Source organism: Urocampus carinirostris, chromosome 6 (genome assembly GCF_059441175.1).
Source record: "Urocampus carinirostris isolate Australia breed hairy pipefish chromosome 6, RoL_Ucar_1.0, whole genome shotgun sequence".
In the NCBI taxonomy this organism is placed as follows: domain Eukaryota; kingdom Metazoa; phylum Chordata; class Actinopteri; order Syngnathiformes; family Syngnathidae; genus Urocampus; species Urocampus carinirostris.
Genome location: NC_142354.1, coordinates 21963941 through 21980474, shown reverse-complemented (window position 1 = coordinate 21980474; position 16534 = coordinate 21963941). Strand labels below are relative to the sequence as shown.

Below are 16534 nucleotides of genomic sequence, written 5' to 3'. Positions count from 1 at the left end.
ACTCATTTAAGTCGTCCAAAAAGGCTGGTGGTTCACGGAAGACAAATGCAAGAGAGGACACGCCACTCTGTAGGACATCAATGGGAAATTGTTTCCACACTTCAGCTGGAATTGCTCGACAGTTCAGTGCTGTAAATGGTAAGGATCTGTCTCGCCATACAGTGTCTTGCCGTTTAAGAGCATTTGGACCTAAGGCCCACACTGCAGTGACCAAACCTCTCGTTACCAAAATGATCAAAAAGCTAGACAGAGTTTTGGTGAGGAGCCGGCTGTGTGGACAGAGGATAACTGGTCCAGAGTTCACTTCAGTGATGAAAGCAAATGAAATTTGTTTGGATCTGATAGTAAACATGATGTTTGGGTTTAGTCTTTCTCCAATGTATTACCAAAGTGTAAAAAAAGTCGATGAAAGTTGGATGAGGAAGTGTCATGGTTTGGGGCATGTTTTCTGCAGCAGGAGTTGGGGCTTTTGTACAGCTACATGGCCGAGTGAATGCTAATATGTATAAGAACCTTCTTCAACAGCACATGGTTCCTTCCTTCCGTTCGCCTCCATGTCACACAGCAAAACGGGTAAAGAATTTCCTTGAAGCTGAAAACATTGAATTAATGGAATGGTGTGCAAAGAATTCCGATCTGACTCCAATAGAGAACCTCTGGAAAATCCTTGGTGACAAAGTTATGGTCAAGAAACCCGCTACAAAAACCAACCTGTAGAGGAAGTTGGAAGAAGAATGGACCAAAGTAACACCAAAGCAGTTTGAGATATTAGCGCTATCCTGTGGCCGCAAATGTGCTGAAGTTATTCACAGCAGAGGCCTGTACACTTCTAATTCATTGCTGACTGTTGTATCTTTCAAATCTGTTCAATGCCAAAGTTAATGCTGTTCTCTAATTTTGACGAGTGCGTTTTCTGAAAAATATTTTTGCTGTGCTTTTAGTGATTTTGGGCAAAAAGTGTTGTAGTGGCATGGTATAGACACAATAAACTGTCATTTGGGAATTGCTGACACCTACTTAATTGAGAAAACACTCTAGCTTCAACTTTTTGAAGACCCCTCAAACGGCGCATTTCACCTTTAATTCACAGATAAAACAAGACTATACTAGTCCATAGGACTGCTGTGTATTGTTTTTTTTTTTATTGGAGAGGAAACACTGCCCCCATGTGGCGTTTTTGTGAGCTTGATGTTTTGCATTCCAACATAATAAATACACTCAGAGTATTTACAGAGTTTTTATCACAGAGTCTCTGTGATAAATTATTCAGAGCTGCAACTCACTATTATTTTCATAAATGATTAATCGGTTAATTATTGAATTGGATTTCTCAAATACATGATTCATTTCCTCCTATTTATTCAAATATTGAAATTTTTGACAGGTCGAAAAATGGTGCACAAAAACAGAATATTCTATAATACAAAAAATACAAAAAAGGTTTTTGTCAATTAACTCGAAGATAAATAAAAATACATACGAATATTGTATACCTGAAAAAATAGTTAATGTTACCAACAATTTTGTATTTTGGGTTAAATCTTTGCGTATGATAAACATTCCCCGTATGTCAATGATAAAGAATATGCTTGAGAATCTGCCTCGTGTGTACAATTAAACACGTCATTATTACGATATTATTTGTATTTATTTACTCTTTTTTTTGGTGTGTGTTTTTCCTTTGTATTTCCGCAGCACTTTCTGTTCCTTTGGAAAAAACGATAAAAAAAAAATCTATAACTTTTTTTATAGAAACGGTCTTGGCGCTCTCTGCTGGATCTACAGTTCTCAGCATCACAACGGAATTGTGTGCACTCTTATTTGCATTAATTCCACAAACTTCTTTTTTTTTTATATTTCTAAATACTTGTTTGTGCTGTTCATATTCTTAGCTGTTATTCATTATTCATTGTCTTGCTGCTGTTACAAAAGAAATTTCCCCATTATGGGACAAATAAGGGTTATCTTATTTTATTGGCTCATAAATCACGTGATACAAATAATCGATGATTTCATTCAATGCCAACGCTTTAAATAATCAGTTTTAATAGATCGTATCGATATGTTGTTGCAGCCCTACTATTATTTTCGGATGTCTCGCAGATCTCCTTTCGGAATTATAAAGCAACGTCATATTAAGTACACAATATTAATTGGAAACTGTTATCAACATAACTCACTACTAGAAACGCATGATCGTAGGTATGATCTTTTCATGATTGTGACAATTCCTTTCTCCAAGCGAGAGCGTCTCCAAGGCAACACCTGCAACACCACTTTTGACATATTTATTATTGTAGCACACCTTCACGCATTATATCGATCCTCTCCAGAAATCCCTCGAGGTGTCACTTTTTGCACTTGACTATTATCCCACTCAGACTCACCTCCGCTGCATCCTGGATCGTCGCGTGTTTTTTCTTTGCGTGGGTGTGGACAAATGCGCTCAGGTGAACGCGACTGCGTGGAATCACACGTGAACGCGGCTGATTGTTATCGTTTGCGGTGGCACTCTTTGGTCGCAGTGATCTTTTTTTGCTATTTAGTTTGAACCTGGAGGTTATATCCTGGTGGCTATGGAAACAGTTGTATATTTGTGCTGGCATGGATATGGAAGCTGCTATATTTGGTGTGAGTCAGTAAGTGCGCCTCCTTTCTTACGTGGGTGCGCAACACGCGTGGCCTCGTTAAAAATGCGTGCCATAAATGTGAACATATCTATACTTACGAATTTAATTCGTCCTGGGAGTAGCTTCGTAACCTGAAACTTTGTAAGTAGAGACACATTTTAAATGTAAATGCGCTAATCCGTTCCAAGCCCCGACAAAGTCCGATATTTTTTTTAACAAATCATAAGGGCATCAGAACAAGAAACAAATGCATGTTAATATTCGATTATCGCACAATAAAATCGAAGAGGCACATAATGTAAAAAAATAGAAAAAAGGAAATATAAAAGATATTAATTTATCTTTTTGCCTTGCATTTTCTTGGAAAACTGACCCAATGACGTCTGCTTTTGCCGACAATCCGAGGCAGACAACGCGATAGCTAGACTTGTCCAGACTTTTCCCGGGTGATTGCTTTCCACAAATTCCAAAACGTCATGGATTTTTTCTAAAATGTATCTACTTTGAGCTGATTGAATGAAGGCTGCAGCCTCTTCCCCGCTATCCTGAACACCTTCTCCTCCTCGTCTTTGACTTCTTAACTGTGATGGTGGAACGAAGAGCATGCTGGGAGCACGAATGCGCACTGCGTTGCCAGGCAGATTTGAAGCGATAGCCAGTTTATTTAAGAAACTCTGGGAGCAGCGAATAGCAAGTACTGTACTGTGTTTTTGACTTCGTAACCTGAAACGCCTTTGTAACTAGAGGCGATATTTTCCAGTTCAGTTACCTTGTAACCTGAAACTCTCTTATGTACGACATCAGTTAGTAGAGCTACCACTGTATTTGTATGTTACCTATTATACACATTTAATTTTTGTGTCGTTTGTCCTCCTACATAAACAATATCATTGTCTATCCAACAAAACCACTAGGGAGCACCAGAGAGCTGCATGTAATAATAATAATAATAATAATAATAATTTCCTTGTATTGTCATTCTGTGTAACAATGTACACAGAACGAAATGTCGATTGCACCTGACCCGTTGTAGCGAGCCGATGCAGCCGCAGCCAACAGAGGGCGCCGCCGACCACTTTTTAAGTCTTAGGAATGACTCGGCCGGGGCGCGAACCACCGACCTCCCAGTCTCAAAGCGGGCGCCTTACCATCTAGGCTACTGAACTGGTTGTGTCTCTATAGCTGCCCTTTGCTGACCCCTGAATAAACTATTCGACATTATAATATATGAAAAGGATTTCTTGAGAGTACATAAAGAGCACTCACAGCTGTCACTCCTTTCTCCATTTACCAGCTCTCGTTTTTGCTCACTGCCACCACGCCAAGCTTTTGTCAAATCCGATAATTCATAGTCTCGTCGCCATGGTGTTCTCGTCCTTTATTCTTCGTATGATTATTCATTCTGCTTCGCTGTGTTTTTGTTTTGTTCGGTTTAAGGTAGTTCATGTTCGTTACTTTGTAGCAGAGCCTTCTTGGATGTAACCTTGATTACTTTGTTTACAAGATGGTGGACAATCATTTCAACTCCCTCTCGGAGAAGCTGATGTTATGTCAAATAAATGCAAATTTTCTCCACCTTTGTGTATTTAATAAATGCACATTCACATGATACTCGATGTATTTTTGCTTAGTATTCAACTCAACATTGTTTTTTTAATAAATTCTTTTTTAACACTAGGAGGCGCTAGATAACACACAATGTCCCTTTAGAATATATGAAATATTATCACATTGCCCTCTGCATGAATTTGGTTCATTTTAACCACTATTTTTCATTATTTTACTTAAATAACTAGAAAATGAACGAGAAAACGAATAAAAACCTAAAAATCTATCTATCTGTCTAACTTGGACATAACCCTCAAGAGGGGTGACCGACAACAAGACAAACACATACAATAACAAAGAAAATGAAAAAGGAAAAAAAATAGCAAAAAACACACAAACATTTTTGGACCATGGCAAACCCAAATGGCCAAACACCTCGGCACCTAAGTTGGTCATGCTTTCGTCCCTCCAGAAGAAACGGGACACAAGAAAGCGGCCATATCACTCGGGTCAGGGTGACAAAACACACTCTTCTGTTCAACAGCAGGGCCCGACAGCTTTCACTGGTTTACCCCTACCGCATCATACAGGTCCCCTGCCCATCCCTTAGAACACGTCCGAACATCCCACTATCCTTTTACAAAAATTAGCCTTCTGAAAATAATCAGTGTTCTTATATTTTTACTAAATAAAGGCACAACATTTAATAATAAGGTTAAAATGTGCTTTTAAAAATGTATTAATATATTAATTCCTTTATTTTTATTTTCATTTATTTATGTAATTTGCATGCCCTGCGACTGGCTGGCAACCAGTCCAGGGTGTCCCCTGCCCACTGCCCGAGGATGGCTGGGATGGGCTCCAGCACCCCCATGACCCTACTGGGGATAAGCGGTGCAGATAATGGATGGATGGATGCAATTTGCAATAAATCCAAAACCATGTTGGAATCGACTTTTATTCACCAGTCTGGTTTTAAAATGATTCACTTCAAGTACCATTTAAGTTTGGCTTTTGATTTTCTTTTTTCTATGCTGTGTTTAAACAAGCACGTGCATTGATACTGCATTAACTCCTCACCATTCCCTGACATCTTGATACCATGACAACCAGAGTAATCACATTGCTCTCTAATGCTGCGTTTTGCGTGTTCTGCTATCTCAGTCTTGTTTGTGTCTGTGGAGTTATTTGTGCGCTTTATTGCACCGATCACTATCGCATTGAAATTCTGTTTCTGATATGCAAAGAACTTTATAAGTCACAACCCGTCTAAGAAACGTGACACCTACAACGACAAGCAGCGGCCCCACCTAGAATAAACTCCTGCATTTTGACCACGATCCATTATCCCCAATTGACGATTGCTGAGAGAGTGGACCGAGAGAGCAAATATATTATTTGTGGCAGCTCTTCTTTTCATTCCTTCTGTCTAAAACAATTGAATAACTCCCCTTCTATTATTGCCGTGCGTAGGGGGCGGCAGAGTGCATGTTAAAAGTGGTGGGGGGGTAGTTCTTTTTATCCATAGTGTTATTTGGCCAAGGCCCGCTGAAAACGAGCCCGCGACACACTTTTGGGTCCTGACCCACCGGTTGAGAAACTGTAAGGCTCTAGATTATGTCATGCTCCACTCCAACATTATTCTAATAAGTCTATTAGTAATTCATCTAAATCAGTCAGTTCGTTCGAGGCATTCGGTGAAAGATGGGGGGCAATTATTATCAAATGCAAATGGTGGGGTAACCTTACATATGCAAATACAATTTTTTTTTTTTTTAAACTACTAAGCAGTTGGTAGGTGTCTTGTTGCATTCATAATCTGCCAGATTTCATTGTCCCTCTGTAGACAGCCCAATGAGATGGACTGTATATGAAAAGGATCACCGTGGCAACAGGATTCCCACTTTGAGAAGCTCGGATGATGGAGGCTGAAGACTGGCCTCATCGTTTTCCTCTGCTACTCAATAAATCTTGGACCCGTTCTAGAAAACTGTCAAATCACATCAACGTATAAACATGGAACAAAGGAAGAAAATGCCCTCAAAAAATAATGTTTTGTTTCAACTTTTTGCAGGTTAGCTAAAATCAGGGTAATGCGATCAAACTTTCTCGTCTTAGTTAAAAGCCTCGCTGCAGGATTTTGTACCAGCTGTATCACAATTTACTTTTCGTGGTTTTGATACTTTTCATTGTGTTCTGCAGCAGACAACACACAGCAAATGCTATCATCGGGGAAGGTGGCAAAGGGCGGTGTGTCTGTATTCATTTGTGAAAATGTACACGGTTGTATTTTAGCTCTCTGGGAGTGTCTGTAGCTAGATTTCGTCTCAAGACACCCCCAACAAATACCAACAAAATCAATAAACATTTGCTTTTGTGTACAAGTGGCTCCGGAGCTGCTTGCGGCTCTTAGGCAGTCCTTATAAGCTCCCTCGTGCTTTTTCAACAACCCAAGGCCCCAACAACCTCACTCAAGGCCATTAGGCTTGTTTATTCATAAATTCATATCGTTATTTTTATTTTAGAGGGGCTAAATAATACCCAATGTCCCTTTAACACAGTGGTTTTCAAAACCACGACCCAGAAGTGCATTTTTGTTTGCAACGGGATTTTAACCAGGACCATGATGGTAAAAGTGCTGAACTCTTACTACTGGACTACCAATGATATAAATTACTTACCAATGTAAATTTCATCTTGCACTTCACATGTTACAATAAATTTGTCACTTACAATGCTTGGAAAGAATAGAAGAAGATAATACAATTTCTTGTCATTGTAAAATGTTAAACGCATCACAAATAACATTGGTATCTGGTACTATGACTAAAAATAGTGTGATAATGAGAATAAAATTGAATTGAAGTGGTCTCGTGCTCTGACAACTAAGCTGAACTTGGACCTGTTACGGCACAACAGGAGGCTTATGTTCTTGTCATGATTACTGATGCGAGACACCTGTGCCCGTTCCTCGGCGCCAACAGCCCTGGGGGCTGATTGGCTCCCTGCCTCTTTTTAAACCCCCGCCTTCCTGACAACACTCGTCGGATCGTTTGTGAACCTACGCTACACGCTAGGCAAACTTTTGTGTCTCCTGACTCTATCCTGCCCTGTTGTTCTGTCTTATTCCTGTTGCCGACCTTTTTTCTGGACCCGTTTATGTTTTTGGTCCTCCGTCCCGGCCATCGACCTGTTTTTCCCCGCTCGACACGGAAGTGCCATGTCCGCGTTCCCAGCGATCTGCTCCCCGGATCCCCGGATCGTGTGTGCAAGTCCTTTCCTCATTCTAAATAAAACCGAGTAAAACGAACGCAATTGGCTCTCGTCTCCGTTCCTGGTCCGTGACAGTTCTATGAACTTGATCTTTGAAGAACCTAAAAACTTTAATATGGTTATGTTTTTATTTAATAAATAGTGTGTTATTCATTGTCTGCCTTTTCTTCTATGAAGAATCTAAAATGGTTATTTGATTGAGACTTTCTAGAAAAAAAAAATACATTTAGGCACTCCTGAAGATTCACACTTTTTCTGTTACAGACAGACCCTGTCCCCTTCATCAGATAAGGGAAAAGTTATGTGGCCCTCACTGTAAAAAGTTTGAGGACTGTCTCTTAATTAAGGGAATTTCAATCGTACAGGGAGCGATTGACTGAGGTTGACAGGTATGCATATACATATGTTACCGTTATATTTTTAACATTTTCTTTTGGCAGGTCGGAAAATCCCTGACAGGCCATATCTGGCCCCCGGACCGTAGTTTCCCCGGCTCAGCGTTAACATTTCAATATGAAAGGATCAGGCATTAGGACCCTGCGGAACCTAAACACAGACCATTTCCCTGTAAATGTGGGGAGGGGGCGAGAGGAGAGTGGGCTGCCCGCCTAGCGTCTTTGCACACATTCCCGTCAGCATCTTTGGGACGGAGTTGCATCCGTAATCCACCGGGATGCAAAAACCAGGACAAGGGCCGGCCAGACCAGCAAGGGGGCCCGCGTACGTGGCGAACACATGATGCTACCTGAGCAAGGAGATGCAGCCTATTGTCATCCTTCCCAGCAGCAGCAACGTGAGAGAATCTTATTCAGGTACATCATGCTCTGTCTTTCCCCCCACCCGACCACCATTCGCTTTCCATTTTCATACAGGTTCTTTTTTTTAAGCCCCTTTTTAATTAAGATTACGAGAAAAAAAGGAATCAACTTAATGTATGCAGACTGATATAATGCCTTGCTTTGCACAGTGGGCGTAATCTATTATGATTAACATACAAATGAGTGGGTGGTAAGACATGACTAAACCTGGCAGGAGGGTGAAACTGAACCGGGGCACCCTGTTGTTTGATTCAGACACAGTGCACACTAGAGGCAATCATTTGGGGATTGATTTTTAATTTCATTCCCAGTGTTGTCATCATAAACCAGTCAGGATTTTTCCATTTGTATTTCTTCTTTTTATACTTATGTCCAGTTATGTTTATGTCCTGTTTAAGTACACACTGCCCAGACTTTTCTTCAAGCATTGACTGATCATATCCAATACTTGTGAGAGGACTTTAGAAATACTACAGAAATAAAGCGACCTACTTGATGAGGCATTGGAGGTTCATGAATCGGTTGCTTCGTAAATTGGTGGTGCTTCGAAGGGAGTCCTGAATCGGCCTCTGAAATTCAAAGCCGGGATTTTTCATAGTTTAATTGTCGTCATCGTGGAATTTCAGGACGCCGCTTACATCTTTATGGGGAGTGCATGAGTTACTTTCAAGTTTTGGTTATCCAGCACTAATAGTTTGGTAATGTTCTGTCAACAAAAAAAGCAGTAAATTAAAATCTTAAGCATCCAGTTGACAAGGTCCTGCTTGGCAGTGCCGAACCTAGGGATGTTAAATACCACATTTGAAACCACAACAATGATACATACCTGTCAAGGCGGATGTCCGGTTCATCAACGGCGACCAGAGGATGATGGTGCTGTATCGGTCAGATAGGGAGGCTTCTCCAACTGTTAACCATGGAAACCATTACTGAGAACGCCCGAACTCTGGAAGCTAAGCAGGGTCGGGCCTGGTTAGTACTTGAATGGGCGACCGCATGAGAAAACCAGATGCTGTAAACCAGTCTTTTGGTGCACGCTCTACTGCGACAGCACTATCTGTACCCCCGCAATAAAGTCAGTGAGGGAGCAATCCCCAATCCAAAGAAATGTCCTGGAGATGCCAGGCTGTACTTGCTCGAGACACACCTCAGGAATTGGTGCCCAGACAACCCAGGCTTTTAAGGGATCCCTGAACCGTGAACGTAAAAATACCATTACTACATAAAATGATCCCCCATCTGCTTGAAGAAATACGTTTCAAGGGGTAGTGTGTATTATTTAGCGTCACTTCTTTATTTTACATGACAGCAATGAAATTTCAACGGAATTCTTATGTATCATTAATTTAACTTCAGGTTCCTTAATTTTAATTGGCAGCCAATACTGCACATACTCTTAAATTGCCTTTGTCCAAGTGAAGGCCCGTGGACCACATTCAGCCCCTGAGATTGTTTTTTCGGCCCCTGAAATGATCTAGATTTATTGTTGCATCATACAAAAGGAATTGTGTATTTGTTTTCACCGTACATTACTTCTCTTTGAACCCTATTGTAGTTTAATGAATGATAGATAGTTTAAATTATGTTTTTCTTTGCAATTATTTAGCCCAGTTTCGCTAAAATGTAAAATGCCGACTTATTTTATTTACTGTTCATGTATTTGAGATTTTTAAGGAAAATTGTCTTTTAGGTTTCCTGAAAATTAAAGATTTCTGACAGAGCCATAAGAGATTTTTGCTTTATTTATCTTATCATACTGGATTATATTTGTTAACTTTTCACTAGGTTCAATTAGGTTTCCTAGAATATACGCACCATTTTAAAATGTTTCAACATTTGATCATTCTGGGTTTCGGCTCGCAGTTTAATTTTTTTTTTATCTCACCCTTACATCTGTTTGACTCAGGCAGCACGGCGGTACAGTGGTTACCGCATGTGCAGCACAGTTCTGAGGTTGTGAGATCAAACCTCCTGTGTGGAGTTTGCATGTTCTCCATGTGCTTGCGTGGGTTTCCTCCGGGCACTCCGGTTTCCTCCCACATTCCAAAAACATGGATGTCAGGTTAATTGGCCGGTCCAAATTGTCCCTAGGTGTGAATGAGCGAGTGAATTGTCTGTCCCTGTGTGCCCTGCGACTGGCTAGCAACCAGTTCAGGGTGTCCCCTGCCCACTGCCCGAAGATAGCTGGGATGGGCTCCAGCACCCTCGCGACCCTATTGAGGATAAGCGGTGCGGATAATGGATGGATCTGTTTAACTCTTATTTCCCTGTAATACCAGTATTAACTTCTATTGTACTGATACTTAAAAAAGACTGATTTTAACACCAATATTGATACCTGGTAATGATACTCTGATTAAATATACGTTCATGCATATACACTTACAAGAAAGCAATGAATACTACTAGCTCCAATTTTGTTTATTGCGACTCCTGCATAAGCAAAGAGTCTAAAGTGGATTTCTCCAATTTCTTGTCTATGGTCCTCCAAGTGCTAACAATTTCCAATGGGAGAATTGTACACAAGAAATGTGACTCACCAGGGATTGTTCTGCTAAAATGATATTTCTTGTAATAGTACGTTCATCTGGGGGCTGACTTTAGAAAGGCTGAAGAGCTAAAACTCACACTACATTCTGTTCTCTTCCACCAGGGGTGCCAGCGAGTACCAACATATGTGAAGATTTTTTACATGAAAAAGCTTGTTTAAAACCGTCAGACCGGCAAGTACCCGCCTGATTCTCCTGCCTCTGCTCTCTGGCCGTACTCCTTGGCTGTGAAGGATGGGTGATGGGCCAGTGAAGGACCAGGCCCGCCCACCTCGTCCCACCCTCCGATGGAGCCAGCGTGGAACTCCTCCCACCTGCATCCGCAGCTCCCTTCCAATCTGTCTGCTACCTCGGCAGCTGCCAAGGGCTGGCCCCCATCCCAGTGGCTAGCCCTGGCCGCAATGCTCCTTATGGACCTGCTCGCCGTGGTAGGGAACCTGGCGGTCATGACGGTCATCGCGAAGGTCCCGCAGCTTCACAAATTTGCCTTCGTCTTCCACCTGTGCTGTGTGGACCTCCTGGCAGCCCTGGTTCTGATGCCACTCGGCATGGTCTCCGGCCGTGCTTTCTTTGGGGAGGCCCTCTGCCGGAGCTACCTCTTCCTCAGCGTGTTCCTGGTCAGCGCCGCCATCCTCTCCATCTCGGTTATCAACGTGGAACGCTACTATTACATCATACACCCCATGCGCTACGAGGTGAAGATGACCGTCGGCCTGGTGGCATCGGTGCTGGTCGGGATCTGGGTCAAGGCCCTGGCTATGTCGGCGCTGCCGCTGCTCGCCTGGATCCTGCAGGGGGCGAGGTCTCCCCTTCTGGAGGGTGGCGCTGAAGACGGAGGCGTCCCCTCTCCTCCAGCTCAGGGTCAAAGACGCTGCTCGCTGCACTGGACCGGCGGCGGCCAGAACCGGTTAGCATTCATGGTCCTCTTCTCGCTGCTTTACTTCCTGTGTCCCCTGCTGGTTATCTTTGTGGTGTATTGCAACATGTTCAAAGTGGCCAGGGTAGCTGCCATGCAACACGGGCCCCTGCCCACCTGGACCGACACGCCTCGGCGCGAGAGGTCAGAGTCGCTGAGTAGCAGATCCACCATGGTTACCAGCTCTGGGACAGAGACTGGGACTGGGAGAGAAACTCCGGCGCGACCATTCGGGGGAGGGAAGGCGGCGGCAGTATTAGCGGCGGTCGGTGGACAATTTCTGTGCTGTTGGCTGCCCTACTTTGCTTTCCACCTTTATTCCGCCCTGGCTGCTAGCCCTCCAGCCGCGTTGGCGTCTGTGGAGGAGGTAGTCACCTGGATCGGTTACTTTTGCTTCACCTCCAACCCCTTCTTCTATGGCTGTCTCAACAGACAGATTCGGGAGGAGTTGGGAAAGTATCTGCCGTGCCTATTTGGTCGAGTCGGGCTGGAAGTTGAGGAAAGGTTGCCCAGCCGCGACGGTTCCATCGAGGAAAATTTCCTCCAGTTTCTTCAGGGCACAGGTTGCAACTTGGAACCTCAGAACTCACACAGCACTTCCAGTCCCAAGGGCGAACCCGGCCGCCCCATGCAGTCTGAGCCTGCGCACACGCTACCGGTTGATTTTCGCATACCCGGACAGATTGCAGAGGACACGTATGAGTTTATCGAACCTGATCAGGCGAAAAACAACCACATGGATCCAGATGTTTAACTTCAGGGGAAACTGTATAGATGCTATCAGGAAAGTTGTTAGTAACATGCCACAATATTATCAAATGACAATGATCACCAGATGAAAATACTCTGCCTATGCTTACAAATATTGAAATATTCACTTTTCATTTTCACGGTCCAATGTTTGCCTCGTCTTGTGTTTCGCTTACCTTGAAATTTTCCCCGCTACTACATTGCAGTGCATTTTTCACCACTGCGAACTATGAGAAAAATACAGGTGTATTGTCCATTCTTTGCTGACCGATTTTGTTTTGCTCAAGCAGAAAATAACACGACAGTATTTTTTGTACTGTGAAAGTCAAAACACAGCATGATGGTTATTATTGAGTTAAATATAAATTTGAGCCCTAGTTTTCAAGTCAAGAGCGACTTTTTGTTCACTTATCAACGCAAAGGGCATTCAGTGTGATATGCATTTCTAAAATAACTTATCACGTTATTACTATGTTGTTACTGTGTCATTACCCCTTTATTAAGAAAAGTGGGGTGAATGGACTAAGTCAACCACTAAAACTGGTGAGCTTTTTTCAGAACAGGGCAACATGTTGGAGCCCCCGCCTTATATGCTGCCGCCTAGTGGTAAATTGATATTTTCAAAAGATCCTTGATTTGAATAGTAAGCAAATACAAAATGAAACACAAAATGTGTAGTTATAATACAAGGCCTGAGTAAGGGGTTGAAATGTTTCGCTGCCATTTGCCTACAAGGGATGCCTGGAACGACAATTTTGCAGAGTTAGCTTGTCTGAGTTTGTGCTTTAAACATCGGTATCATTGCTATTACATTCCTCAGCTGGGTCCCACTTGAATCTTTGCTGAATCCTGTGATTCAGGATGATTGTCATCGTCTACTTTTGCAAGCTATTTCCCGCCTTGTTCCTCCAGCTAGCTCCTCGTTTTAAGGCTTGGCTGTTCGCTACTGGCTGCAGTAGCTTTGTAAGCAACTTCTGGTAGCTTTATCTTTTCAGCCGCCTCAGGTAAATTCATCTTACACGGTCACAAGAATTTACAATAGTTTTAATGTCCTCTCACTTACTGAAATGCTGCTTCGCGCAAACGGAAATTTGGGAATAAATGTAAATTTGTACTTAATGATATCCTTTTGGGCAGTTGTAATTCAACTTTTTCAAATGTGCTTCGGCTCCATTCTATGATACAGCGACTTTACTGATGAACGGATAGACATTTTCACTTTAAAGGTGGGGTGCGTCGTATGAGGTGTCCTTGAAAAGTGGATGGGAGAATATTTTTTTTCTATTAGGTATAGGTTAACAACGGTCAAATGACTACAAAGAGCCTTTATGATTTTTTTATATCTACTTTCATCTTACTTATGGCACCACTGTTTTGGGACTCTTAACTCATTAACTTGCAGAAAACAGGACAGGGGAGGGTGGAGAGTGATTTCATGCTCGTTGAAAATGGTGAAAGTAAGAGGCCTGTTTTAAATACATTCCAAACGCCAACCCCAACCCCAAAAAGATAAAAAAAAGAATAGTTGTTATTTGTATTCGAGGAATAAGCTGGTTGAGGCTGCGAACATGACTTCAAGACAGGAGATGGCGCCAGAGAGTAGCAAAATTTCAAGTTGCAGACACTACCTTCAACCAGCAATTAATTCATGCGTCAATGTTTCCACTTGCTGTCACACTTTCTCAGGCCCCAGGTAAGAACCAATCAAAGTTCTGCTTTTAACAACAGACAAACTCTGACTGGTCATTGGGCAAGGTTGGTGTCTTTTGCAGTTGACAGCAACTAGCTAAACACCTGCCTTTAGCAGGTAACAAGAATAGGTGCCTAATGTTCTGTAATTGATATTCTAAAAGAACAATCAGAATGCTGTGTTTGGACTAGTGCAGTGTTTCTCAATTGGTGGTTCAGGACCAAAAAGCGGGTCACGGACCCGTATTCAGTGTTACGCGGCCTTTGCCTTGGCAAAACAATGCTAAGAAGGAGAAAAAATGAGGGGTCAATTACACTCCTTAACAGTAGGTGGCGATATTGTCCCTATCGGTCTCTCCTCCCTGTTCAGTCAATCGGCCCGTTTGGGAGGGTCAACATCTCCTTTTATTGTTATTTTATTGGTTTTATTTGGTGTTTCTGAGTATAATAATCAATCCTAAGAAAGTTAATGATAAGGGGAAGAAAATTAGAAAACATTGACAAAAACCATTGAGTTGAAAAAGGAAACGATTGCAAAATACTTAAATGGTGTATGAGTGTCTGCCATTTGAGCGCTGCTCAAATGTAGTTTAAATAGTTTGAAATTTGTATATTTTTAGCTTTGGACCAGCATATTAATCCTTATGAACTACATTATTAAATAATCATTGATGTTTAAGTACTAGCCACTGGGATGTTTATTTTTATTTTTTTATGTAAGCAGTTTTAGGGGTTCACTTATATGCGTTGTAGGCATATAAGTATGATGGTATATATATATATTATATATATATATATATATATATATATATATATATATATATATATATATATATATATATATATATATATATCTCATCTCATTAGCCATACCGCTTATCGTCATTAGGGTCGCGGGGGGGCTGGAGCCCATCCCAGCCATCTCGGGCAGTGGGCAGGGGACACCCTGAACTGGTTGCCAGCCAATCGCAGGGCACACAGGGACAGACAACTCATTCGCTCATTCACACCTATGGACAATTTGGACCGGCCAATTCACCTGAAATGCATGTTTTTGGAACGTGGGAGGAAACCGGAGTGCATATATATATATATATATATATATATATATATATATATATATATATATATATATATATAATCTGCTTTAAAATGAACAATCCTTTCATTTGAGAAGTGGAATTTTTTCTTGTTTGGGATGCAGCTTGTCATTAAGGTGGGATGGTGGGTCCTGATGTCAGACCGATTGACAACCAGTGGATTAGCGATTTCTAAGCAACTTATTTTACTCTCAAGACCCTTTATAAGTGATAATAACTGGATGTAATTCTGAATTGAACACATTTGTGTAAAGCAATTTGTAAAGCAAACGCTGCTTGAAAATTTGAATAAGTGAATGGGTTAGTTCATTTAGGATGTTCAATGAAATTAGCCATAATTAGCATTTAGAGTTTAGCAGATGCTAATTGAGCCTTTTAAAAGTAATTTTTAACCTTAAACACACTCTTTTTTTTTTTAAATGGGATGTGAATTCATGGATGATATTGAGGCACTCTAAAATTGCCACACGTGACTGCTATCCATCCAAGGATGCATTTCCATGGTAAAGCTAAGCTAGCTATCTTAAATGTGTAATAATAAATCTCTATACTAACTTTACAGGGTCATTAGCTGGCGGACCAAATGTGATCAGTTGGGGTCATTTTCCAGATCAGGGGTCTAACTCACCATTAATGGGTCTTTGGGTTATTGTAGCATGAGGAGTAGGATTTGATTTCTCGCTGACTTGATGTTTAGTGGTTGACTTAACTTCTAACGATTACAACCTAGTAATAACAAAGTAACAAAATAGTCATAAATTAGGTTATTTTAGAAATGACAGTGCCTTGCAAAAGTATAGGTCACCCAAGAACTTATTGACATACAGTATTCCCATATTTCAGGCTTCAAACTTAAAGATAAAATACTCGCAATAAACATGTGAAACCTACTTTTTATCAAAATTGTAAATTGTGCCAACAAATAAAATGTGAAAAGTAGGTGTTGCTAAATTATTCCCCCCCTTTGAGGGAATACTTCGTACAACCTCCTTTTGCTACGATCACAGCCCCAAGTCTTTGTAGGTATGTCTCCATAAGTTTTGCACATCTTGAAACAGAAATATTTGCCCATTTTTCCTTGCAAAACATCAACATTAACCCTCTTCCAAGTCACTGCTGAAGAAAAGCAACCATAGAGCATGATTCTGTCACCACAATGTTTGACAGTGAGGAGATGGTGATTTTATAGTGATGGGCAGTAATACTCTTATGCCAAATGTAACGCTTTGCATTAAGCCCAAAAAGTTAAATTTTAATCTCA

At 41.5% G+C, this 16534-nt stretch overlaps 1 protein-coding gene across 2 annotated transcripts; it reads left to right on the top strand.

Moving 5' to 3' along the window:
• The first annotated feature begins 8075 nt into the window (after positions 1 to 8075).
• Positions 8076 to 14668, top strand: LOC148364170 (G protein-coupled receptor 61-like). 2 transcript variants are annotated; one of them, XM_088337163.1, is made up of 2 exons: positions 8076 to 8244; positions 10923 to 14668. In XM_088337163.1, exon 2 carries the CDS (start codon positions 11106 to 11108, stop codon positions 12486 to 12488), a length of 1383 nt encoding a protein of 460 aa, XP_088193289.1. In that variant the 5' UTR covers positions 8076 to 8244; positions 10923 to 11105; the 3' UTR covers positions 12489 to 14668. The 2 variants fall into 2 exon arrangements, with proteins under 2 accessions (XP_088193289.1, XP_088193288.1); XM_088337162.1 differs by having other exon boundaries at positions 8076 to 8263.
• Positions 14669 to 16534: the final 1866 nt, after the last annotated feature.